The sequence below is a fragment of the Prionailurus bengalensis genome, chromosome E3 (assembly GCF_016509475.1).
Source record: "Prionailurus bengalensis isolate Pbe53 chromosome E3, Fcat_Pben_1.1_paternal_pri, whole genome shotgun sequence".
NCBI lineage: Eukaryota > Metazoa > Chordata > Mammalia > Carnivora > Felidae > Prionailurus > Prionailurus bengalensis.
In genome coordinates this window covers 19,350,648-19,374,117 of record NC_057357.1, presented here as the reverse complement: position 1 = coordinate 19,374,117, position 23,470 = coordinate 19,350,648, and the positions used below count along the sequence as shown (strand labels likewise).

The 23,470-nt window shown below is 52.9% G+C and overlaps 2 protein-coding genes across 9 annotated transcripts in view; one reads left to right on the top strand and one right to left on the bottom strand.

Moving 5' to 3' along the window:
• Positions 1-4,938: 4,938 nt before the first annotated feature.
• CD19 (CD19 molecule) lies at positions 4,939-10,718 on the bottom strand. 8 transcript variants are annotated; one of them, XM_043560217.1, is made up of 15 exons: positions 10,585-10,717; positions 10,081-10,335; positions 9,564-9,767; positions 9,141-9,434; positions 8,018-8,125; positions 7,697-7,745; positions 7,325-7,413; positions 6,819-6,932; positions 6,580-6,684; positions 6,428-6,496; positions 6,262-6,321; positions 6,113-6,169; positions 5,514-5,606; positions 5,313-5,414; positions 4,939-5,156 (listed from the first exon to the last, which is right to left on the bottom strand). In XM_043560217.1, exons 1-14 carry the CDS (start codon positions 10,670-10,672, stop codon positions 5,323-5,325), a joined length of 1,677 nt encoding a protein of 558 aa, XP_043416152.1. In that variant the 5' UTR covers positions 10,673-10,717; the 3' UTR covers positions 4,939-5,156; positions 5,313-5,322. The 8 variants fall into 8 exon arrangements, 7 of the variants coding, with proteins under 7 accessions (XP_043416152.1, XP_043416153.1, XP_043416154.1 ...); XM_043560218.1 differs by having other exon boundaries at positions 4,939-5,141; XM_043560219.1 differs by having other exon boundaries at positions 6,262-6,318.
• A 5,384-nt stretch (positions 10,719-16,102) lies between these two features.
• The window catches only part of RABEP2 (rabaptin, RAB GTPase binding effector protein 2), a 13,352-nt gene continuing 5,984 nt past the window's right edge, over positions 16,103-23,470 (top strand). Inside the window, exons 1-3 of the mRNA XM_043560214.1 lie at positions 16,103-16,711; positions 17,172-17,381; positions 21,723-21,871. Of these exons, the coding sequence (XP_043416149.1) occupies positions 16,651-16,711; positions 17,172-17,381; positions 21,723-21,871 (420 nt within the window). The 5' untranslated portion in view covers positions 16,103-16,650. The remainder of the gene's footprint in view (positions 16,712-17,171; positions 17,382-21,722; positions 21,872-23,470) is intronic.

The following is a 23,470-nucleotide window of genomic DNA, read 5'->3' as shown; positions in this document are numbered from 1 at the left end:
AGGGGTGTGACTTCCCTCTCTCCCACGTTTGTTTCAGAATTTCTTTCATCGTCCTTTTAAAATGATTGTAAATCTCTATTGTGGCTAAATAAGCCTCTTGCAAGTCTCAAAACTCAGGACTCCCGGGGGCTGAAAGCCATCTTTTTGAAATGCAAACCTCCTAACGATAGATGATAGATCCAGATCTCCCAGTTCCTGGGAGAGGGATTAACAGCCTCACTTTGGTGGGGGCCTTGCTATGATATACTAAACTACCTCAGGTCAGTAACAGGCGAGAAGCTTGTTTCTCCCCTGGATGTAAGCCAATAAACCATAATAAAGTTAGGATGAACTAGACAGGACTAAAGACGGCGGATTTTGAAATTTTTATCTTGAAAACAGGACAAGGGGTTGTACCTGCTTAGCTACCTGTAGAATTGCTTGTGTGAAACTGAAGGAAAACAACAACAACAACAACAACAAAAACACCTTATTCAAAATGAAGTTGGGGGACATCTGGCCAGCTTAGTGGGTAGAGCACGTGACTCTCCATCTCCATGTCCTGAGCTCAAGCCCCACGGTTGGTCGTAGAACTTGATGTGGGGCCACGAGCCTACAGGTCAAGAAAAGAATTCTTGAGGGGCGCCTGGGTGGCGCAGTCGGTTAGGCGTCCGACTTCAGCCAGGTCACGATCTCGCGGTCCGTGGGTTCGAGCCCCGCGTCGGGCTCTGGGCTGATGGCTCAGAGCCTGGAGCCTGTTTCCGATTCTGTGTCTCCCTCTCTCTCTGCCCCTCCCCCGTTCATGCTCTGTCTCTCTCTGTCCCAAAAATAAATAAACGTTGAAAAAAAAATTAAAAAAAAAAAAAAAAGAATTCTTGAGATATTCTGGGTGCAAAGAGGTGCTTTATTATAGCAGGGGACAAGACCCGTGGGCAGAAAGAGCTGCACTTTTGCTGTATGAAGCGGGCGGTTATATGCTTAATGCTCAAGAGGGAGGGGACATGCAAGTATTAGATCATAAATGTTTTCTTTGAATTTCTACTCATAAACCTCTCAAGATTTCTCTTATCATTCAGTTCGATATTAACTATGGGTAGGTTGTACAGGCAGTCATGAGACCCTTTAAGAATGTAGCAGCCGTGGGACACCTGGGTGGCTCAGTCAGTTAAGCTTCTAAGTCTTGATTTCGGCTCAGGTCATAATCTAACGGTTCATGAGTTTCAGCCTAGCATGGGGCTACTCGCTGACAGTGTGGAGCCTGCTTAGGATTCTCTCTCTCCCTCTCTCTCTCTCTCTGCCCCTTCCCAGGTCACGTGTGTGCTCACTCATGCTCTCTCTCAAAATAAATAAACTAAAAAAAAAAAAAAAAAAAGAATATAGCAGCCAGCACGTATTTGAGCCTCATCAGAATTATGTAGGCTTTGGATCAGCCTTCCGGGCTAAAGTTGAACATTTTCTGTTTTATCCCTCATCAGAGCTTACAAAAAAAAAAAAAAAAAAAAAATGAAGTTGGGAAGCCAGAGGGGGGGAGCTCTCATATCCTATCACTCCTTACAGCCTTTTCCAGAGCCAACAAGAGACTTAAGTTGTATTTGCAAGAGGCAAGAGCCTACCCAGCAGGAGATTTTCTCCTCACCCAGCAGGAGCCCGGGTCAATGTGAGACTGGCACAACTCAGCCAATGAGAAGCCCCTATGCTTGGAACCCCCAGTTCAGTCCAATGAACTCTGTTTATAACAGCCATTCTCCCAAGGCCCCCTCTTTTCCTCTATAAAACAGCGGTTCCTCTCCAGCCTTACGTATAATTTTGTCAGAGCGTACAAGTCTTAAGTAGTATTTCTCTGCTATTCCTGAATAAACCTATTTCTGCTGGGAAAAAATAACTGACACTGTTACTCTCATTTTTAATTTATTTTTTTCAGACCGAGAGAGAGAATGAGCACGAGGGAGGGGTGAGAGACAGAGGAAGTGGGGGAGAGGAAATCACAAGCAGGTTCCACATTCAGTGTGTAGCCCAACACAGGGCTTGCTCCCATGACCCTGAGATCATGACCATCGCCAAAATCAAGAGTCGGATGAGCACCCTTAACAGTTTTATTCTTTAAAAAAAAAAAAATTTTTTTTAAATGTTTTTTTATTTTTGAGAGAGACAGAGACAGAATGCGAGTGGGTTGGGGCAGAGAGAGACGGAGGCACAGAATCCAAAGCAGGCTCTAGGCTCCGAGCTGTTGGCACAGAGCCCCACGCGGGGCTCGAACTCACGAGCTGTGAGATCATGACCTGAGCCAAAGCCGGGCGCTCACCCGACGGAGCCCCCCCGGCGCCCCAACGGTTTTATTCTTAAGGTTAACACCTGTAATGTACATACCATTCTGGTTTAATGCTTCCAGTAATAAAGTCTGTTTTCTGTCTCTATCACCTGGGTGGGAGTTTCTGCATTGGAAGAAGATTTTTGTTTTTTCACATCAACACACCCACCGACAGCATCGTGCGCCTCGGGAGCTACATATCCTCCACACATCTACCTTACTGGCAACTCCTGGACATCATGCGACACTTCACACCTCCCACATCACCTCCAACCGTATGGCCCCTGACACCTCACCCGCACCACACCGCACACACAGTATAGACACAAACACACACCCAGCAGGTGGTGCTGTCTACCAGGGGACAAAGGCACCTCGGACCCAGTAGACAGGACTCCAAGGACCTCGCAGTCCCAGGAGATCTTCAACCACTCTTGGTAGCCAGGCTGAGGGCACAGAGATTGCACCAGAAACCCTTTGGCCAGCCTCGAGCCCCACCTCGAGGCCACTGCAAACTAGGGAGGCAGAGGGTAGACCTGAGGACTTCCCTCAAGCCTCCTTCTTCTCAAACCTTGTTCAAGAGCTATAAGTGGTCCAGCCCCTGCCAAAAAATTGGGTCCTGTGGATGTGGAGAAGCTTTGGAGTGTGACTTCCTCCTGGGCAAGGCCCTACACCGGAGGAAGCCTCCGTGCAAACGATCTTGGTGCCCTCTGGCTCTGGGCACACGGTAGGCCCCTAATAAATGCCGAATCATAATAAACTAATATTCAGCGTGCTTGCTAGATCACCGTCATGAGCTTTACATCTAAGACACATTAAGGTAGGTAAAATCACCCCTATTTTACAGACCTCCGAACCACAGCACACAGCTAGAGAGGGGTGAGCTAGGGTGCAAACCCAGATAGTCTGACACTTTAAAAAAAGAGGAGGGGGGACGCCTGGGTGGCTCAGTCTGTTGGGCGTCCCATTCTTGGTTTGCGCTCAGGTCATGATCTCACGGTTCCTGAGTTCCAGCCTCCCGTCAGGCTCTGTGCTGACAGCGTAGAGCCTGCTTGGGATTCTGTGTCTCGCTCCCTCTCTGCCCCTCCCCTGCTCTATTTCTCTATCTCTAAATAAATGAATGAACTTAAAACAAAAACAGATAGTCCGGGGGTGCCTGGGTGGCTAAGCCGGTTAAGCATCTGAAATTGATTTCAGCTCAGGTCACGATCTCAAGGTTCATGAGTTCAAGCTACTGCTGGCCCCCAGGCAGTGGGGCCCAGGAAGCTCAGGAGAAACATGAAGAAGTCAAAGAGACCTTGACATCACCATGGGCAAATTCAACCCATTATACAGATAATGGTAACCACACCATGCCCCCTCCCTAATGCTATTAGACAGTCAGGGAAACTGAGGGTCCCTGAACTTAAGTAAGTTACCTAAGGTCAGTTAGCAGGAAGTATTTAATTTCTCCATGACTCAGGCTTCCCAGGTGTAAACAGAATAATTTTAGCGTCCCTCCCTCAAAGGATTGTTGTAAGGATAAAATGAGATGCTGCCTGTAAAGCACTTATTAGCACAATGCATGGCACAGAATAATAGTGTTAACACACAGAAAGTAAGTTGTAAAGGTTGAGAGATAAAGAAGGAAGACGGTCTCGAAATAACAGGGCATTGCGAAGAAAAAACGGGTACATTAAGCGAAATTCTGGCAATAAAGTGTGTAAGTACTGAAAACTCTAGTCAGTCTTCTATAGCACATTGGACCTTCTGGAGCAGGGGAGGGACTGGGTCTCCAGTCTGGCACGGGGCTCCTCTGCCTCCCTCTCTGTCCCTCCCCCACTTGTGTGCCGTGTGTGCGCGCACAGGTGCACACGCTCTCTCGACAATAAATGAACGTTAAAAAAATACTTTTAAAGATTAAATAGTTAACTGGTGTTGGAACGTAGGAGATGCTCAGTAAATTTTTTTTTATGTTTATTTATTTTTGAGAGACAGAGCGTGCGTGCGGTCAGGGGAGGGTCAGAGAGAGAGGGAGACAGGATCTGAAGTAGGCTCCAGCTGTCAGCTCAGAGCCCAGTGCGGGGCTCGAACTCAGGAACCGTGAGATCATGACCTGAGCCGAAGTTGACGCTTAACCAACTGAGCCACCCGGGCACCCCAGGAGATGCTCAGTACATGTCAGCGATGACTGCCAACTCCTGGATGGCTTTCTCTTCACTGGGCACCCCCAGCTGCTGAATGAATGGTGGCTAAACTGGATGAAGAGAGCGGCAGGCAAGTGAGGGCAACAGATGCAGGCCAAATCACAGGAGGGAGGGGCGCCTGGGTGGCGCAGTCAGTTAAGCGTCCGACTTCAGCCAGGTCACGATCTCGCACTCCGTGAGTTCGAGCCCCGCATCGGGCTCTGGGCTGATGGCTCAGAGCCTGGAGCCTGTTTCTGATTCTGTGTCTCCCTCTCTCTCTGCCCCTCCCCCGTTCATGCTCTGTCTCTCTCTGTCCCAAAAATAAATAAACGTTGAAAAAAAAAATTTTTTTTTAAAAATCACGGGAGGGAAAAGGCCCCATCGTACCCAGGATGCAGCTCTCCGTCCTCTGCTGGATTCGAGAGGGGAGTACACACATCGTCACCTTCCCTCCCCCTCCCATACAAGGGCATTTACGTCATAGGATTAGAAGAAGTCACTGAATTTATTTGGAGTAAGTAAAGGGAGCCAAAGTTTCATTGGTACACACACACACACACACACACACACACACACACACATGTGCGCTCACACACACAGATATACACATCCGAGTCAACGCTGCTCCAGAAGTCGACACTGTCTGCTTGGGGTCCCAGATTTCAGAATCCAGTGTGGATCTCGGGGGCCTAAGGAGGCCCAGGCTATGTAGAAAAAATGGTGACGAGGAGGTTCCAGGAGCCCTTCCCCTGAACCCCAGGCCTCGGGAAACCTTTCCCCTCTCCCTCCCCGAGGACCACATCCACCCCTACTCCTCCCCCGCTTTCTCCCCCTTCCTTAGAGGGCATTTCCCAGCTCACCTGGAAGGAATCACCTAGTGCTCCAGGTGCCCATGCGGCCCCCTCCTCCCCATGCTGGTTCTGGCCCATTGGGATTGTCCATGTTCTCATAAGAGTCTGCATCTGATTAGGACCGGGAGGAGTAAGGTACAGGTGGAGACAGAGTAGACTGGGAGGGGGTAAGTCTCAGAGGACAGCAGGGACAGCAGGAGAAGCACCCACCTTCCTCATGATTAGGACCCGGCTGGGCCCGAAGGGAGCGGAGCTGGGGGGCTGCATACAGGATCCCTCTCATATCCTCGTAGGACTGGGACCCTGCGTGGGCAGGAGAGTAGGGAGGCCTAGCGCCATGCTGGGGGCTTGGGGAAGGGAAGTGCGGCCTGACATACAGAGGGAATCTGAGAGGCAGAGGAAGGTGGAAGGCTTGATCTGTGGGTACTAGGAAGGAGTGATTACGGTCAGGTATGGATTAGATTATAATCCATGTCAAGAACCCAACCGGAAGAAGTCAAAGTCAGAGTCACAGTCACGAGGAGGTTGTAGAGACAACTGGGGTCAAAGCTGCCGATTGCGCTGGGGCTGCAGTGAGGTGGAGGTCAAAATCCAGGCTGGAATCGGATTGGGATCAGAGCTGATGTTCACAGTTGGGGATGGGGTAAATACTGGGATCAGGATTGGGGTGGAGGTTAAGGTTAGGAGTCCATCTAAGACCAGGATTAGGCCTGGGGTCGGAGTCAAGGTCAAGGTTGAGTGTGGAGTCAGCGCTGAGGCCAGGTCAACCCAATCTGGGCAAGGCAGGAGGGTCCCTAGCCATTTCTCACCAAGAGAGGTTGCCTCCCTGCTGGGATCCCAGGCAGACCCATGGGGGCTCAGGAAATCTAGAGAAGGAAGAAGGAAGTTATTCCTGCTGGCCTCCAGGTCACCCCCTCCACACACACACCCACATTACCCTGACCATCCTCACACATACCTGCTGTCCTGGCGACTGGCTGGGCCAGCTCTTCATCCTCATTCTCATAAGACTCGGCTGCTGCAGGAAAAAAAGAGAACTCCAGAGACCACTCCTGCCCTGTAGGGGCGCCACAGCCCTCTGGGTCCTCCCAAGTCGCTGAGGCCCCGCAAGGACCCCAACTGACCGCTGGAGAAGGAGTCTTCATCCCCGGGACCCAAGGCGTCGTCCTCAGGGTTCTCATAGCCGCTGCCATCTGGTGGAGAAGGAAGGGGGTCCAGCGAGGGCCCAGAGCCCGCCGCTGAGAAGGTGGGGCAGCCGCGGGGAGCGCAGTCTTACCCTGGGAGAGCTGGTCCTGCCCGAGGTTGGAGTCATTCTCGTAGAACTCGGAGCCCTCCTCACTGTCCGGCTCTTCATAGGCTTCTCCTTCCTCTTCTTCTGGGCCTGGGGTTTGGGGACACAAGTGGGAACCGAGTCACAGCCCCCGCCCCCCCCCCTCCAGGCCCCGGTCCACTCTTCCTGACACAGACCGTTCCCACACGCTCCACGTGGGGACCCCTGCCCAGCCCCGCAATCACCTGCTGGTGGCGGGCTCCGGGGCCCCGCGGCTCCGACCTCCTGTACGTCGCTACGCGGGTTCCCGTACGACTGGACGGCGGCCCCCAGGCCTGCAGCCCACCTTAGGGCGCGTCCTGGCGGGAGGAACGTTGTAACGGGGCGGGAGAAAAGAGATGGGGGCGGTCAAGGCTAAGGGTCTGCGAGGCTGGGCAAAGGAGAGGAAGCTGCGAGCTCGGCGGGGCACTGGAGGCTGTGCCAGCAGGGGGCGTGGCCTACGACTCCCCGGAGGTGCGGCTCTCGGAACTGGACCTTGGGGCCCGCGTCCTGGGGGCGGGGCTATTAGCCCTGGGGTACCGCCACGGCGCTAGGGGCGGGGCTCCAATCTGGGCGGGACCCCGCGCCCGGGGGCGGGCTTTTTCCTGAAGGCGGCGCTCGGAGCTCGGGAAGGCCGGGCCCTCAGGGGATTGGAGTGACCGGGGAAAATGGGTGGGGTTCTAGGAGTCAGAGAGCGGGCGGTGCCTCCTACCCGTCCCAGAGGTGGGCGTGGGAAGGGAGAGCACGTTCCCGTACTGATTCTGGGCCCCGCTTCCCGGGGAAGGCGTCACTTTGAAGAACCTGGCGAAGGAAGAGGAGTTGCACAGTGAGGCCAGGCCCTTGGAAGGTAAGATGTAGCCACTTGTGTTTAGCTCCTGTGTTCTGGCACAGCCTATTGAGGGGTTTGGGATCACTCCAAGGAGGTCTTCACAGAGGAGGTAGCTTTGGAGCTGGGCTTTGAAGCTTGGGCAGTATTTCAACGGTAGAGAAGGCGGAAAGACGTGCTGAGCAGAGGAAACAGTAAGTGCAAAGCATAAAGCAAAAGTGCAGGAATGGGAGGCTGCGGGTGCGCTCGCATCGTTACCTTCTGGTGGGATCGGTCATTCGCTTTCTTTTCTTCCTGAGGATCAGGGCTGGTGGGAGTTAAGAGGAGTGATCAGAGGAGGCAGGGTGAAGTTTTGCGGGGCACCGGGGAGGCCACTTGGGTCCATGGAGGGGATGGGACTTCAAAATCCAAGGGGCCCGGTAACTTTGGAGGGCGGTTAGAGGAGTTGGGGACAGGACTGGAGGCCTGTGGGGAAGGTATGCGAGGGGAGAAAGATGGTTGGTTGTCAGACTGGCCAGTGTTGGCTGTCCTGAGGAAGGTGGGGTGGGTTAGGCAGATGGGCTGGGGGACACGACTCACCTCTTCGAAGATGAACAAAGCTCACCAGGGAACCCAGGCAGATGATCAGATAAAGTAATGGCACAACGGGGACTTTCCAGCCACCAGCCTCCAGCAGCCAGTGTCTTACTGATGGGGAGAAGCAGGTATGAGACGAGGGCCCCAGGCTGGCATCCTGCCTCCCAGCCTCGGGACCTCAAAGGACCGTAAATCTTGGGAACATGAGCAAGACACAGGTCCTCAAAATCACAAGCTACAAGGAGAGCTCTTCTCCCTCCCTCTGAGGTCACAGACTGTGCCCCAGAGCCTGACATGGGGCCTGGGGCAGTATCTATTGAACAAACCATGACTATAGTTAGACTCTATGTTAGGATTAAGGGGAGCATGTTAAGGACAGTCATTTTCAAAGTGAAGGACAGAGTCAAGTTCACAGGGTTAGAGGCGGGAAGCCACAGTGTGATGGGAGTGAAAGTTGAGGCTGAGTTTGAGAACTGTGGTTGGGGTACCACAGGAGGATTGTATTAAGGGGGACAGAATGGGCAGAGCACTTGTGACTGGGTTGATGGATGGGTGAGGAAAAGGAAAGATACCCAGGTTCCTGGCTTTGGCCTGTGGGCAGGTGGTAGTGCCCTTCACTTACACAGGGACACCCAAAAGACTACACTCCAGGAAGATGTGGGGTTTGGCTTTGTGTCTTTTGAGCCTGCAGTGTCTGTGGAACATCAAATGGCAGTTCCAGGAAATGGCTGGGTGTGAGGTGTATGGAGCCCAGAATCGAGTCACTAAGGCACGGTGGCCTAAGGACCCATGGGAGTAGAGGAGGGCAAACAGGAAGAATGGGTAGACCAGGACGAGAGGGTGCTGACGGTGTAAGACGAGGCCTCAGAGCTCCAACGGTGAGGATTGGGGAGGAAGGAGGACCCTATCAAAGCTTATGGGAAGGAGCAACCAGTAGGAAGAGAAGACCCAGAAAAGTCGTGATTTGGAAACAAGGGAGGACGGAGATGGAATCAGTGTTCAGTATGGAAGCTGGGGTTTGGGAAGAGCCTGGTACTAGCTCTCAGGTTGGGGCGCCAAGGTTGACTGGCTTCCAGTTCTTCCCAGTAGCCCCACACGGGTGCCCCACCATTGGGAGAAACTCTACCTGACTGGGCAGTGACCTTCAGCTGCATCTCGATGGTCATGTTGCCATGGTAACAATGATAGGTGCCGGCATCTTGAGCGGTCGCCTGGGGCAGCAACAGAACAGCCCCTCCCCTGAGGGTGTCTAGGACCCACATCTCTCTGACCGGGGCATCCTCCCTCAGGTTTAAGTGCAGCAATGAGATGTTATGCTTCTTGGGGCGGACGAGGGTCCAGGAGATGGGGCCTCTGGCCACGGAGGCAGGGGGCACCTCACAGGGCAGCCAGAATGTGGAGCCAGGGGCCACGGTGACGTCTGGGGCAGGGAGAGCCAAGGCTAGGAAAGTGTAATCCTTGGGGTCTCCTCCCTGCAACCCCTCCGGGTCCCAATCACCATCCCGCCTCCCTGGCACCCCCACTCCCTGGCATCTCCCCAGCACCTTACCTTGGTTGAGGCTCTGGTTCAGACCGCCCCTGGGCGAGGCACAGTCAGGGTCTGTCTCCCAGATCTCAGGGTGGCCTTTGGCCCACACGTACAGCTGGGAGCTTGTGGGGTAACCAGAAGAGGGCTTGGGGCCCTCTGAGGACCTGTTCCCCAGGCCACAGCCTGGGTCATTTAGGTATGAAGCATTCCAGCGGAACAGCTCCCCTGGGAAAAGACCCAGAACCAGATACAGACACATCCAGGAGAGGAAGAGAGACAGAGAGGGACAAAGACCCAGAGAGAGCCAGAGAGAGAAAGGGAACTCAGAGACAGACAAGAGTGAAAGACATCTGGAACAGCTCAGGGTGGAAGTCACGAAGCCACAGGAGTTTTTAGGAGCCACCTAAAACTAGCTGCGTGCCTGTCCCGCAGACCCTCCGACCCCTCCCTGCAAATCTGTCTTCACTGCCGGACCATCCTCCATCCGTGGGGCCTCCCTCTTCTCATCCACCCCTCCCTGCCCTAGCCCAGACCTCACCGCTGCCCTCCACGCTGACTGTCCAGCCAGACTGCCAGGCCTGCTCAGAAGGGGGCCCCAGCTGGCACACGTAGAAGCCCCCCATCTGGTCAGAGACGTTGAAGATGAGGAGCTGGAGGCCCAGGGGCCCCTTCTGGATGCCCAGGCCTTGTGAACCTGGGTCCAGCTCTGACTGAGCCCCCTGAAACCAGGCCTGCTGCTCAGGGGGACCATCTGAGGGACCTTTGAGGCATGGCAGCTCAGCTTTGCCTCCCTCTGAGGAGAGAGAGAGAGAGAGAGAGAGAGAGAGAGAGGAACTCTTAGCCCCCTTCATTCCTCGCACTGGGTGATAACCCAGCGAATCCACAAGCTGGAAGTGGATGAGCTCAGAGTCCTTCCGACCCCTCTCTGAGTTTTACACATAATAAAATGAAGGCCCAGGGAGGATAGTTACTTGGTCAAGGGCATCCCGGCAGACCCAAGTTTCCAGCCCCAACTCCTTCCATCTGTACCCTTTGGACGTACCTTTAGCCTCCACCAGCAGTGTTTTCTGGGGCCTGACTCCCTCAGGGGTGAGGAAGAGGAGGAAGAAGAGGAGAAGAGGAGGTGGCATGGCGGCCAGACTCCCCGGGGCACCCAGCTTGGCCGCGCGGTGGATGCTGGGGGCAGGTGGGGGCCTGGGGGGCACTGAACCATGAGTGTCTGTGGGGGCGGGCAGGCGGGCAGGCAGTTCCCCCCCACACCCCCCCCGGGGAGGAAGGGGTGGTCACGCCTCCAGTCCCCTTCCCTTGGCACCCCTCCGGACCCGCAAAACCTGTCTCTACCCTGACACACTTTTATTTTCATCCCGACACCTCGCACCATGTGAAATGAGCTTATTTGTGTATCCCTTTCTGTTCCTCCCACTAGAGTATAAGCCCTCAAGGCAGAGACTTGGTCCTGCTCACCACTGAATGCGCAGTGCCCTGGGACAGTCTTGGCACATCGCCGGCACCCAATAAATATTTGTTGAATTAAGTGGCTCCAGTTTTAGGGGCTCCCTCCTTCTCCCCCTCCCTCCTTCAACCTCAGGCTCTAAATCATTTCCCTTCACACACATACCCCATTCATTCATTCAGCCGACACGCCTTGGGCCTCCTTGCCACTCTGTACAGCTGGCCCGTCACACGTACTTTGGGATCTGGCAGACTTGACTTTGAATCCTCCCCGTCTACCACTTGGCTAAGTTCCTTCATTCATCTAAGCTTTAGTTTCTTTCTCCGTAAACTGGGGACAGTGATAGCACGATGAAAATCCCGTTTGTGAAGAGGCAACAGGACAGCATGCGTGCAGCATTTTTCGCCTGGCGCATAGTAGGCCCTCAGTTAGTGAGAGGCAGCATCAGCCAGCGGCCAAGGGCGAGTGCCAGGTTGCTACTGCAGCTCCCGCACAGCAGTCCTGAGAGATGACTGGTGATCAGTGCCCCTTTGCTTCCTGGGGAAGAACTTGGGAAGCCCCTGCCTGCTTCAGCTATGGAAGGAACCCATTTAGAAATGGGGAAATTGAGGCCCCCAAAGGGCAGGGTGTTGCCTGAGATCACACAGGGAGCCCTAGAACTCGGGAATCCTAACTCTTAATAAATCTGTTCTTCTGCCCCCACTCCTACCCCGTCTCTCCCCTCCTTTCCTCTTCCTCCAGCTATCTGTCTCTCTGCATACGTGGCTGTGTCTCCACTTTCACTCTACAGTCACTCAGGGAAAGGGGCCAGGGACCCAGGAGACCTGCTTTCTCAGTTGCCAGTTCCCAGGCTCGTCTCGCTGGGCGGCAGCTTCCTGTTTGCTTCAGGCGAACCCCAGGGGACCCTCCAGCTGGTAGGGCCCCACTTCCCTTTGGTCGGGTTGGGGTGGCTAGGAGGGGGAAGAGTGGGGCATTGGGGAATCGAGAGGGTGAGGAGGCTTTAGCTCCTCACTAGCTCTCCAGCTGCCTCCCCTGCACTTTCCCGCTTAGGACACCATAGGGACGGGGCTGCTCAGTCCGGTAAACATCTGACTCTTGATTTCAGCTCAGGCTGTGATCTCACGGTTCATGGGTTCGAGCCTCGCGTCTGACTCTGCGCTGACAGTGCAGAGCCTGCTTTGGGAGCCTCTCTCTCTCTGCCCCTCCCCTGCGCTCTCTGTCTCCCCAAATAAATAAACATATATAAAAAAAGAACACTGTAGTGGTGTTTCCTCTACCTAAAATAAACACTCCACACCAAAATAAACACTCCACACCATGGCCTCCAAAGTCTGAGTGAGGCTGCACCTGCCTCCATTTCCCATCTCAACCGTCTACTACTCTGTCCCTCGCTCCAAACAAGGTCTTTGCATCTGCTGCTTTCCTTCCTGATCGCTCCTCAGCTTTTCACTTCACTGGCTCCTTTTTATCCCTCAGGCCTCAGGTCAAATGTTATTTCCTCAAGGAGGCCTTCCCTGACCCTCCAGGTACCTTTGATTTCACACCCCTGTTTTATTTTTTTTCCCACCGTTTGCCCCAATTCCCAAATATGCTTGTTTATTTGTTAATCTCTCAACTACTTCCTGCCCCAGACTGTTCACTCTTCAACAACAGGAATCTTTACTGGCTTGTTCCCTGGCATCTAGTAGGTGCTCATTAAGTATCTGTTGCATAAAAATGTGAAAATGAATGAAGGGAAACCAGGCCAGAAGGGGGAGCACTCCCGCCATAACCGTTCTACCTCTATTGTAGGAAGCATTGTCAATTACAGACCCAAGGGAAGAACCCTCCACAGGAGAGAATCATCCTCACAGGCCCCAACAGGAAAAGATGTACATTACATCTCCTACAAGAAATCGACCATCCCTGCAACTCAGCCAAAGAGAAACCATTATCATCCTGAATTCTTGCTTTTCTCCAATGAATTTTCATTCAATACAACCCCTCCCAACTTTTTTTTTTTTTTTAACACTTATTTATTTTTTGAGACAGAGAGCGGGAGCGGGAGAGGGGCAGAGACAGAGAGAGAGTCACAGATTCTGAAGCAGGCTCCAGGCTCGGAGTTGTCGGCACAGAGCCTGACGCGGGGCTCTCATGAACCGTGAGATCATGACCTGAGCTGGAGTCCGAGTCCGACACTTAACCAACTGAGCCACCCAGGCGCCCAGTTGGGATTCTCCCAACTTCTTCTTCTCCATAAAATAACATCCCTCTCCTGTATTTGCTGGGCTACCATATAGTTTTTGCTGTCCCTTGCTTATCCTGAATTGCAGTTGTCTGCTATTCCCAAGTAAACCGTTTTTTTGCTGGTAAGACAAAAACAACAAAAGGAAATTAGGAAGAGTAAAAGAAAACTTTCTCTTCACTTCTCTCTCATGCACTCAGTCACCAGGGCTAGTCCGTTTTCATCCTAAGTATTTCTAGAATCAACTTCCTCCTCTTTGGGGGCTCTTCCCTTCCCAACCAGAACCAATTCAATAGCCTCCTTTGTTTTTTTGGTTTTTTTTTTTAATTTTTTTTTCAACGTTTATTTATTTTTGGGACAGAGAGAGACAGAGCATGAACGGGGGAGGGGCAGAGAGAGAGGGAGACACAGAATCGGAAGCAGGCTCCGAGCCATCAGCCCAGAGCCCGACGCGGGGCTCGAACTCCCGGACCGCGAGATCGTGACCTGGCTGAAGTCGGATGCTTAACCGACTGCGCCACCCAGGCGCCCCTCAATAGCCTCCTTTGTGAGCTGTCTTCTATCTTTTGCTCTTTACCTACACTCTACACAGAAAGAACTTCCTTGGTATTAGTCATGTGCTCCTCCTGCTCAATACCCTTCAAAGGCTCCCAGGGCCTCAGGATAAAATCCAAGCCTGACAGTTGACTGGAGCCTTATTTATAGTCCCCATTTCATTTCCTTCCCAAGATACTCTGCCACACACAGAGGGAATTTGAGGGCAGTAAACTGCTTGGGATTTATAAGCAGGAGTTAACCTGGCCTGATTTTTTTTAAATACTCTTTTTTTTTTAAGTTTACTCATTTTTTTTAAATTTTTTTTTTTCAACGTTTATTTATTTTTGGGACAGAGAGAGACAGAGCATGAACGGGGGAGGGGCAGAGAGAGAGGGAGACACAGAATCGGAAACAGGTTCCAGGCTCTGAGCCATCAGCCCAGAGCCTGGTGCGGGGCTCGAACTCACGGACCGCAAGATCGTGACCTGGCTGAAGTCGGACACTTAACCGACTGCGCCACCCAGGCGCCCCTAAGTTTACTCATTTTTGAGAGAGAGAGACAGAGACAGAGACAGAGAGAAAAACCCCAACGGGAGCTCAGCACAGAGCCCAATGCAAAGCTCGAACTCATGAACCACGAGATCATGACCTAAGCCAGAAACCAAGAGTCAGACGCTTAACCAACTGAGCCACCTAGGTGCCCCCAGATTTTTTTTTTTAAGTTTGTTTGTTTGCCTATTTAGTAATCTCTATATCCAACTTGGGACTCAAACTCATGACCCCGAGATCAAGAGTCTCACACTCCTCCCACTGAGCCAGCCAGGAGCCCCTAACCTGGCCAGATTTGCATTTTCTAAAACTCCCCCTGGCTGCAGGGTGGAGGGGAGGCGAGAGGGAAGCCAGAGAGATCAGTAAGGAAAGTGTTCATTCATTTGTTTATTCACCAAATGTTTACTATGTGTGTTTTTTTGTTTGTTTGTTTTCTAAATCAGGTACTGTGCCAGGTGCTGGCAAAATAGCAAGGGACTAGACAAAGTTCCCAACCTCATGGAGCTTTGATTCAAGTTTTGGGGACCTGGCAGGGTAAAGGGGGACAGGTAACAAACAAGTTAATCAATAAACAATTTCAGATGGTAAGAAATCATCTAATGGCAGACAGGTGATAGAGGGACCTACTTGAGACAGGATGGTGAGGGAAGGCCTCACTGAGGAGGTGTCTTCTGAGGTGGGGAACAGCGTGGTGTGTTCAAATAAGATCATGTTTAGTCTCATTAGAAACTGTCATATTCCTGGGGCACCTGGGCGGCTCAGTTGGTTGAGCGTCCCATTCAATTTCAACTCAGGTCATGATCTCGAGGCTCGTGGGATTGAGCTCTGCGCTGAAGTGTGAAGCCTGGTTGGGATTCTCTCTCCCTCTCTCTCTGTCCCTCCCCCACTCTCTCTCAAAGTAAAGAAAGAAAGAAAACTGTCACACTTTTTTTTTTTAAGTTTGTTTAATCTCTACACCCAACATGGGGCTTGAGCTTGGGACCCCAAGATCAAGAGTCACATGCTCTTCCAACTGAGCCAGTCAGGCACCCCAGAAACCATCACACTCTTTTCCAGAGAGGCTACACCGTTTGCATTTCCCATCAGGAATGTAAGAGAACTACAGTTTTTCCATATACGTACCTGCATTTGGTATTATCACTCTTTTTAAATTTAATAAATTAAGCCATCCTGGGAGGCGTGTAGTGATCATCTCCTTGTGGTTTTAATTTGCATTTCCCTAATGGCTAACGATGTTGAACATCTTTTCATGCATAGATTTCCCATCTCTGACCTCAGCGAAATGTCTATTCCTGTCCTTTGCCCATTTTCAAATCGTAATTGTCTAGAAGATTTTAAACAGGGATGACATATCGGGTTTGCAAAGATCACTCTAATTGCTTTGAGAATTAACTGAAGGAGCCAAAAGGCGACACAGGGGAACAGTTAGGAGGCATTGTGGAAGTTCAGGAGATAGGTGGTGGGGCTGAAGAAAAAGGGAGACCTTCTGAAATATTGTCCTTTGGAGGTAGAGCTTCCAGGACTTGGAGGCTCCTGGAATGTACTCCACAGCGGGAGAAACGGGTTTGGGAGAATGGGAATCAGGATACTGCACTTGTTTGAGCTGCCGGTCACCCGTCACCGTCTAAGGGAAGATGTCAGGTCGCCGGTGGCCAAGTTCATAGATAAAGAGACCTTGATTTAGGCCAGTGGCCCAGGGAGGAGAGGGATTTGCGAGGCACTGGCAGGGGGAAGGGGGATTAGAAGGGGGATTAATGGTTGAGTATCAAGGTGGGGGTGGAGACGTGGAAGGTTCTGACTTCTCCAACGGATAAGGGGACCCCGGCGCCCAGAAAGGTTAAGCTGACCCAGCCCTGCCGCGGAGGTACAGGCAGGGGTACATTACAATTCGCTGTAACGTAAGCCAGGCATCGGCAGCAGGGGACCAGGGGCCCATCTAGGGGCTGGCTGCGGGACTCGGGAGACACCGCGAGAGCTTCGCCTTCTTTAGGCTGAGGCCGGCGGGCGTCTCCGAGGAGGTGTAACTTGAGCAGAGTTTCCAAGGTCACGCGGAAAAGCCAGAAGACCTTTGATGAAAGAACTTCGGGGTTTGAAGGACAAGCGCCCTTCTCGAACATCGCTGCCCAGGAAAGAAGGCGGGGAGGGGCGGGGCCTGGGGCCGCGGCCGGGCTCCGGCTCGGAAATCTTCGGCCCAGGCTCGGCAATCAACCTCCAGCTGCGGCCTGGGCCTGGCGCCCGGGGCCGATCCGGAAACAGCCGAGCGGATCCGGAAACAGCCGAGGGGACCCGGAAGGGGTGAGCGCCGTCACCAGGGAGTGCTGGAACCCGCCGTTTGCGCGGAGGCGATGGCGGCAGCTGCGCCGGCGGTCGCGGGCGAGGATGGCCGGCGACGGCAGCAGGGGGCCGGTACGTGAGGGCGCGTCCGTGCACGCGAGGGGCGACGGAATCGGAGGCGGGGCCGAGCTCGGAGCCGGGGGACCGGGGTGGTGAGGGGAGCCTGGAGAAAGGGGCGGGGCCACGCCGCCGGGAGAGAGGGGGCGGGGCCTGCGGCCACCAGAGGAGGGGGCGTGGTCTGGCGGGGCAGTGGCAGGTGAAAGGTGGGGCTCGGGGCGGGGAGGGGCGGGGCCATTGGAAGGGAGGGATCTAGCCTGGAAAAAAGGGGGGTGGGCGGGGCTCCAAGCAGCACGTGGCACGACGAGGTGAGAAGGAGGCGGAGGAAGAGGCGGGGTCGGGAGCGGGGCGGGGCCAGGCGAAGGTGCGAGGATCGCGGCTGCGGGACTAGGTGGCAGGACTTGCAGATTTCGTAGTCTGAGGTATGGGGAACGTGGGAATGATGGGAAAAGAAGTTGACCCCTGTCCTCCACAGCGCCGGACCCCCACTCCCAGGAGGGCGCGAAGGTTGAGGCCGAGTCAGAGGAGCTTGACCGGCTTCGGGCGGAGCTGGCAGGCGCCCTGGCAGAAATGGAGACCATGAAGGCTGTGGCGGAGGTGAGCGAGAGCACGAAGGCGGAGGCTGTGGCTGCAGTGCAGCGGCAGTGCCAAGAGGAGGTGGCTTCTCTGCAGGCCATCCTGAAAGGTGAGGCAGGGACTCTTCCCAGACTCCCTGGCGGCCCCCTAAGAGGGAAATGCATGACAAGAAAGGGGTAGATAAGCTGTGGGGTAGGTTAGCACGGCTGCCCAGCACAGGACAGGCCTAAGGGCCCAGAGGAAGGGGTGCCCCTTTCTGATTTGGATAGAGGTCCTGCCTGTGCTAGAAGCAGTTCCGTGACTTCACTAAGTTTAGCTCCGAGCCTCTGCCTGCACCCTTGCCTGGTGTCATTTCTTGTCCCTCACCGATGCCTGGTCAACCCTGAAGATGAGCAACTTTTCAGCTCCTGGAACCGGCCTCATGTAAGCCCCTGGGCTTCAGACTCCTCTCTGGGCCCAGTCTCTGTGAGTCTAACCCTCCGGTTTCCTTCCTTCCTCAAGCACCGCTACATTTGCACTGTCTCACACGTGTTCAGACTTCCCTCCCTCCCTCCCATTCTCTGTACTTGAGATGCACCAGCTCACCGGGCCCCAGATCTTCCAGCCTCTGTTCTTTTTTTTTTTTTAATTTTTGTTTAACATTTATTTATTTTTGACAGAGTGAGACAGAGCATGAGTGGGGGGGGAAGAGAGGGGGGGCACACAGAATCCAAAGCAGGCTCCAGGCTCTGAGCTGTCAGCACAGAGCGGCACAAGGCTCGAACTCACGGACCGCGAGATCATGACCCGAGCGGGAGTTGGATGCTTACCCGGCTGAGCCACCCACGTGCACCCCTGCCAGCCTCTGTTCTTATTTCCGCCTTCTCCTCTAGTCTGAGTCCGGAGTCTCTGAAATAGCCTCCAGCCCTGTCCCACCCCTCTGCTTCTGTGGCCCCTGCTGGAGTGAAGCTCTTGACAGCTCCCCTGGATGGTGCCCCGGCCTTCTCACAGGTCTGACTCTATAGTCTGGCCTTGACATTGGCTTCCAGAGTAAACTTCCTAAAATTCCCATCTCACCGAGTCATTTCCTTTTCTAACAACCACTGCTGGCTCCAGACTTCTCTGGGGCCGTATTCCCTGCATTTCAGGCGTCCACATAGCACCTGTGTGCCATGGCTGTCTCATACAACCTACTCTGTCATCTACTTAGTATTCGTTCTTTAGATAGACCGTTTTGTAAAAACTTGCATACGTTTATTTAGGTTTGCTGATTTTTTTTTGAGAGAGAGAGGGAACCAGAGCAGGGGAAGGACAGAGAGAAAGAGAGGGAGAGAGAGGATCGCAAGCAGGCTCTACACTGACAGCAATGGGTCGTGAATTCACGAAACATGAGATCATGACCTGAGCTGAAATCAGGAGTCAGATGCTTAACTGATTGAGCCACCCAGGCGCCATGCGTACGTTTATTTAAAAAATTTTTTTTTAACATTTATTTATTTTTGAGACAGAGAGAGACAGAGCATGAATGGGGGAGGGTCACAGAGAGAGGGAGACACAGAATCTGAAACAGGCTCCAGGCTCCGAGCGGTCAGCACAGAGCCCGACGCGGGGCTTGAACCCATGGACCGTGAGATCATGACCTGAGCCGAAGTCGGACGCTTAACCGACCGAGCCACCCAGGCGCCCCAGTACGTTTATTTTAAAAGAAACTTCCATGATACCTAGATGGGTGCCTGGGTGGCTCAGTTGGTTAAGCGTCCGACTTGAGCTCAGGTCATGATCTCGTGCATGGTCCGTGAGTTTGAGCCCCATGTCAGGCTCTCTGCTGACAGCTCAGAGCCTGGAGCCTGCTTCCGATTCTGTGTCTTCCTTTTTTTGTGCTCTCTCTCTCTCGAAATATAAACATCAAAAATTTTTTAAAAAAATAATAAAAGAAACTTCCACGGTACCTGGTTGACTCAGTTGGTAGAACATGTGACTTTTTTTTTTTTTTGAAGTTCATTTATTTCTTTTGGGAGAGAGAGAGAGCGAGTTGGGGAGGGGCAGAGAGGGAAGGAGACAGAGAATCGCAAGCAGGCTCCGTGCTTTCAGCACAGAGCCCAATGCAGGGCCCAATCTGATTGCAGGAACTGTGAGCTCATGACCTGAGCCCATACCAAGAATCAGACGCTTAACCACCCGAGTCCTCCAGGTGCCCTAGAACATGTGACTCTTGGTCTCAGGGTTGTTTGAACCCCACGTTGGGTATAGGATTACTAAAATAAATACGTTTAAAAAAAATAAGTAAGCAAAAATAAAAGAGGGGTGCCTGGGTGGCTCAGTCAGTTGGGTGTCCAACTTTGGCTCAGGTCGTAATCTCGCGGTTTGTGAGTTCCAGCCCCGTGTCGGGCTCTGTGCTGACAGCTCAGAGCCTGGAGCCTGCTTCCGATTCTGTGTCTCCCTTTCTCTCTCTGCCCCTCCCCAACTCATGCTCGCTCTCTCTCTCTCTCCCAAATACAAACAAACATTAAAAACAATAAAAAATAAAAAATAAAACTTCCTGTCTGTATAAGAGAAACCAAGTGTGTCCTAAATATGAAAATACAGGTTTCCCCCACTATGTAAAAGTAGAACATTGCAATGAAAATTTTCTAAGCCAAAATAGCATGTAAAGTGAAGAAACAATTACCATTAATTGACGTGGAAAATTGTTCGAGTGGTCCCAGACCCAAAAAATAGCCCCTCTTAGGCTTTTCTGATACCGTAGGAGACGTTTGGCTGGTGAATGCACAAAATAAATGGAGATAAAAGCACGGATGACCATAGACACAGTTCGAAGCTTTGATGCCCCCAGAGGCTGAGTGTAGTGCCCTGGGAGCTTGCTGGGGCCACTCTTGCTGCTCCGGATACGTGCTGCCTCTGTCACGGATCCCTGTAAAACAAACACTACACGCTGTTTTCACTTTTTGTCTGTTTTATTTGTTTATTTATTTTTTGTAAACGTGAAAATCTTTGATTTCTCCTGGTGAAAGCAGGTAGTAATGTAGGATTATTGTAAAAACAAAGTGGTAGAATGGGAACTTTTGAAAAGTGGGGCACACCTGTAGTTGTCACGGTCGCGATCATCATCCTAGTTAACGTTTATTGAGCACTTACTGTGGGCCAGGCTCTGAGTTAAGTACCTTTTTTTTTTTTTTTTTAAGTTTATTTTTTTTGTCGGAGAGGGGCAGAGAGAGAGAATCCCAAGCAGGCTCCGTGCTGTCGGCACAGAGCCCGACGCGGGGCCCGAACTCACGAACTGTGAGATCGTGGCCTGAGCCGAAGTCGGACGCTTAACTGACAGAGCCACCCAGACGCCCCGCACATAAAAGGTTTTTAAAAAGCCTTTTTAAAAAACGCTTAAAGGGGCGCCTGGGTGGCGCCGTCGGTTAAGCGTCCGACTTCAGCCAGGTCACGATCTCGCGGTCCGTGAGTTCGAGCCCCGCGTCGGGCTCTGGGCTGATGGCTCAGAGCCTGGAGCCTGTTTCCGATTCTGTGTCTCCCTCTCTCTCTGCCCCTCCCCCGTTCATGCTCTGTCTCTCTCTGTCCCAAAAATAAATAAAAAACGTTGAAAAAAAATAAAAAAAAAATAAAAATTAAAAAAATTAAAGAAAATAAAAAACGCTTAAAAAAAAAAATTAAAAAGTGGCCCCGTTCCACCCACCATCACCTCTACCTCCCACTGACCTGTAGGGTAAATCCGAACCCCTTGCTTGGTAGGGCGTGCACGGTCTCAAGAGCCATCCCCTGCCACCCTGTCCCCTCTTTCCAGCACGTCTCTGCGGGGGCCTTCACCCCAGCTCTTGCGACATGCCCACCGTGCCCCCCATACACCATCTACTTTCCCACCTCTGAGCCTCTGCTTGCACCGGTGCTGTGCTAATGTGTCCTTCTTTCCGCCACCTGCTGGTGTCCTCTCGTGGCCAGGCAGGCGGAGTGAAGAGCTCCGTGCTCTAGGATCCACAAACCCCGGAGCGGTCCTCTTGGGGATGTTCTCCCGCTGCTTTGTCACGATTTCCACAGCTTCCTTCCCCGTCGGAACGTGGGCTTCTGGCGTCCGGGTTTGTGATCGATTCGTTTCTCTAGTTCCAGAGCCCCACGCGGAGTCTGGTCCAGAGTAAGAACGTACTACTGTCGTTGGAGGTTGATCGTTATTGGTACATATTAACAGGAGTAGATATCGTGTCTTCAGCATTTGTTATGCACCGGGAGGAGGGCTGAACACCTTCCAGGTGTCATTTCACTTGATAACCCAGCGGGGTAATTGTAGTGTCCCCACTTTGCAGCAGAGGACCCCGGCGCAGAGGCTCATGACCCATCTGTCCACAGAGCCCACAGTCTCCATCGCTCCGGCGAATTGCCTCGCAGAGGGCGGCGGGGATAGAGTACCCCCTCCTCACCCCCAGGGAGGGCCTCTGACCCTCCCTCTCCGCTGCCCTTCCTGCCCCTCCAGACTCCATCAGCAGCTATGAAGCCCAGATCACTTCTCTGAAGCAGCAGCAGCAGCAGGACTGTGAGGAGAAGGAGCGGGAGCTGGGGCGCCTGAAGCAGCTGCTGTCCCGGGCTCACCCCCTGGACTCCTTGGAGAAGCAGATGGAAAAGGTTGGGATGATCTCCCCCGGCCCCAGGATATGGAAAGATGTTGAGGCAGTCAAGGTGACCACGGGGCACAGGGATTGCCGGGCAGCTCGTTGGGAGCAGGGCACCCCGTCATAATTCTGGGTGTGGCATGTACTGGCTCCATACTTGGCAAGGTCCTGGCCCTGCTACTTTCAGGAGGGCTGGCCAGGTTTGTTTACTTCCAAAATGAAGGAGATCGTGTAGGCGGAAGGGAGCTGACACTTCAGGACAGCTTTCATCCACAGGGCACTGTGATAACTGCGGGCCAGACCCCGTCTTTCCCCTGGAAGAGCGGTCCGTTAGACCCATTTCACAGATGAGTAAGGTGGGGTTTGAAGGAGTTCAGTGGGTCTCCCCAGGTTATGCGCATAAACAAAGCAGAGTGGGAATTTCAAAACCTAGGCAGTCTGGTTCTAAAATGTTTGTCTAGGCGGTCTGGTTTTTGTTCTTAATCTCTATGGCGCATCGCCCCCCCTCCCCCATTACTACTGGTGTCATTAACGGGGTGGGAGCTGATTTGCTGATCTTTTAAAGCAAATCGCCCCCCCCCCCCCCCATTACTACTGGCGTCATTAACAGGGGGTGGGAGCTGATTTGCTGATCTTTCAAAGCAAATTCACATTGTTCCCTCATTTCATGCACGAGGAAACTGAGGCTCGGGAAGTGTAGTAACCGGCCTGGGTAGAAAGACAAAGATCAAAATAGGAGTCCAAGAAAGGAGGCTTGTGACGCACGGCTTGCGGGCAGAGGCTGCTGCTCGCGCTCGAGTGTTGCTGGGGAGCAGTTACACAGGGCGGTGAGGGAGAGGGCTCTGCAGGGTGGAGGCCTGGTGCGGCGAGCAGAAGCACAGGGGGCCTAGAGACATGGCAGTTCAGCCCCGGCCCGCCTCCTGCGTCCTGCCGTCCTCCACCCAACGCATGGCATCCGCACAGCGTATACTCCCGGGCTTCAGATGGGACCGAAGTGTTTTAAGTTTGGGCCACGCGGGCCTCCCCTGCCTGTGGCAACTGTTCCCGCAAGGGATTTGGAGGGTTAAGCTGAGCTTGCCTGAGACAGGATTTTGAGTGATTCAAGAGGTAGAAATGGCATGGATTGGAAGAGGATGGGTAACCGGCAGATTTCAGTCTTGGACAGCTGGGTAGGTGACCTAACGCCCAGAGGGGGAGAAACGTTGTCGTGAGTGGTTCAGATTTGGCTGTACTTGGATAGAGGAGCCTGTGTGACATTCAGGGATGGCCAGAGACCATTGCGTTGGCTGTGCAGGTTCAGCAGGATCCCAAACCTGAAAGCAGACCAAAAAGAAATTGCTAGCAATGCGGGCGTGATGGGACTAAAGGACGTACTAGTTAGGATGAAATTTGAAAACCCAAACCAGCAGTGGCTTAAATAAGATGGAAATTTATTTTCCTTACAGTCCACAGGTAGACATTCCAGGACTGATGCCAGGTCAACAAGTCACTAGGAGCCCAAGTTCCCTTTAGGTTACTGTCTTGCCATAGGTAGCTTATTGCCTCATGGCCCAAGATGACTGCTGGAGTGCCAGCCATTATGTCCACATTCTAACCGTCGAGGAGGAGGGGG

Bases quoted from the DNA above. Each gene is read 5' to 3' on its own strand.
- CD19 (XM_043560215.1), bottom strand. From the start codon at position 10,672: ATGCCACCTCCTCTTCTCCTCTTCTTCCTCCTCTTCCTCACCCCTGAG. The intron at 6,685-6,818 runs GTGATTGCGGGG...CCCAAACCCCAG, and splicing joins CCGGAGCCCGCCACCAGCAG to GCCCAGAAGAAGAGGAAGGA. The intron at 6,322-6,427 runs GTCAGTTGGGGT...TTTTTCCTGCAG, and splicing joins TGAAGACTCCTTCTCCAGCG to CAGCCGAGTCTTATGAGAAT.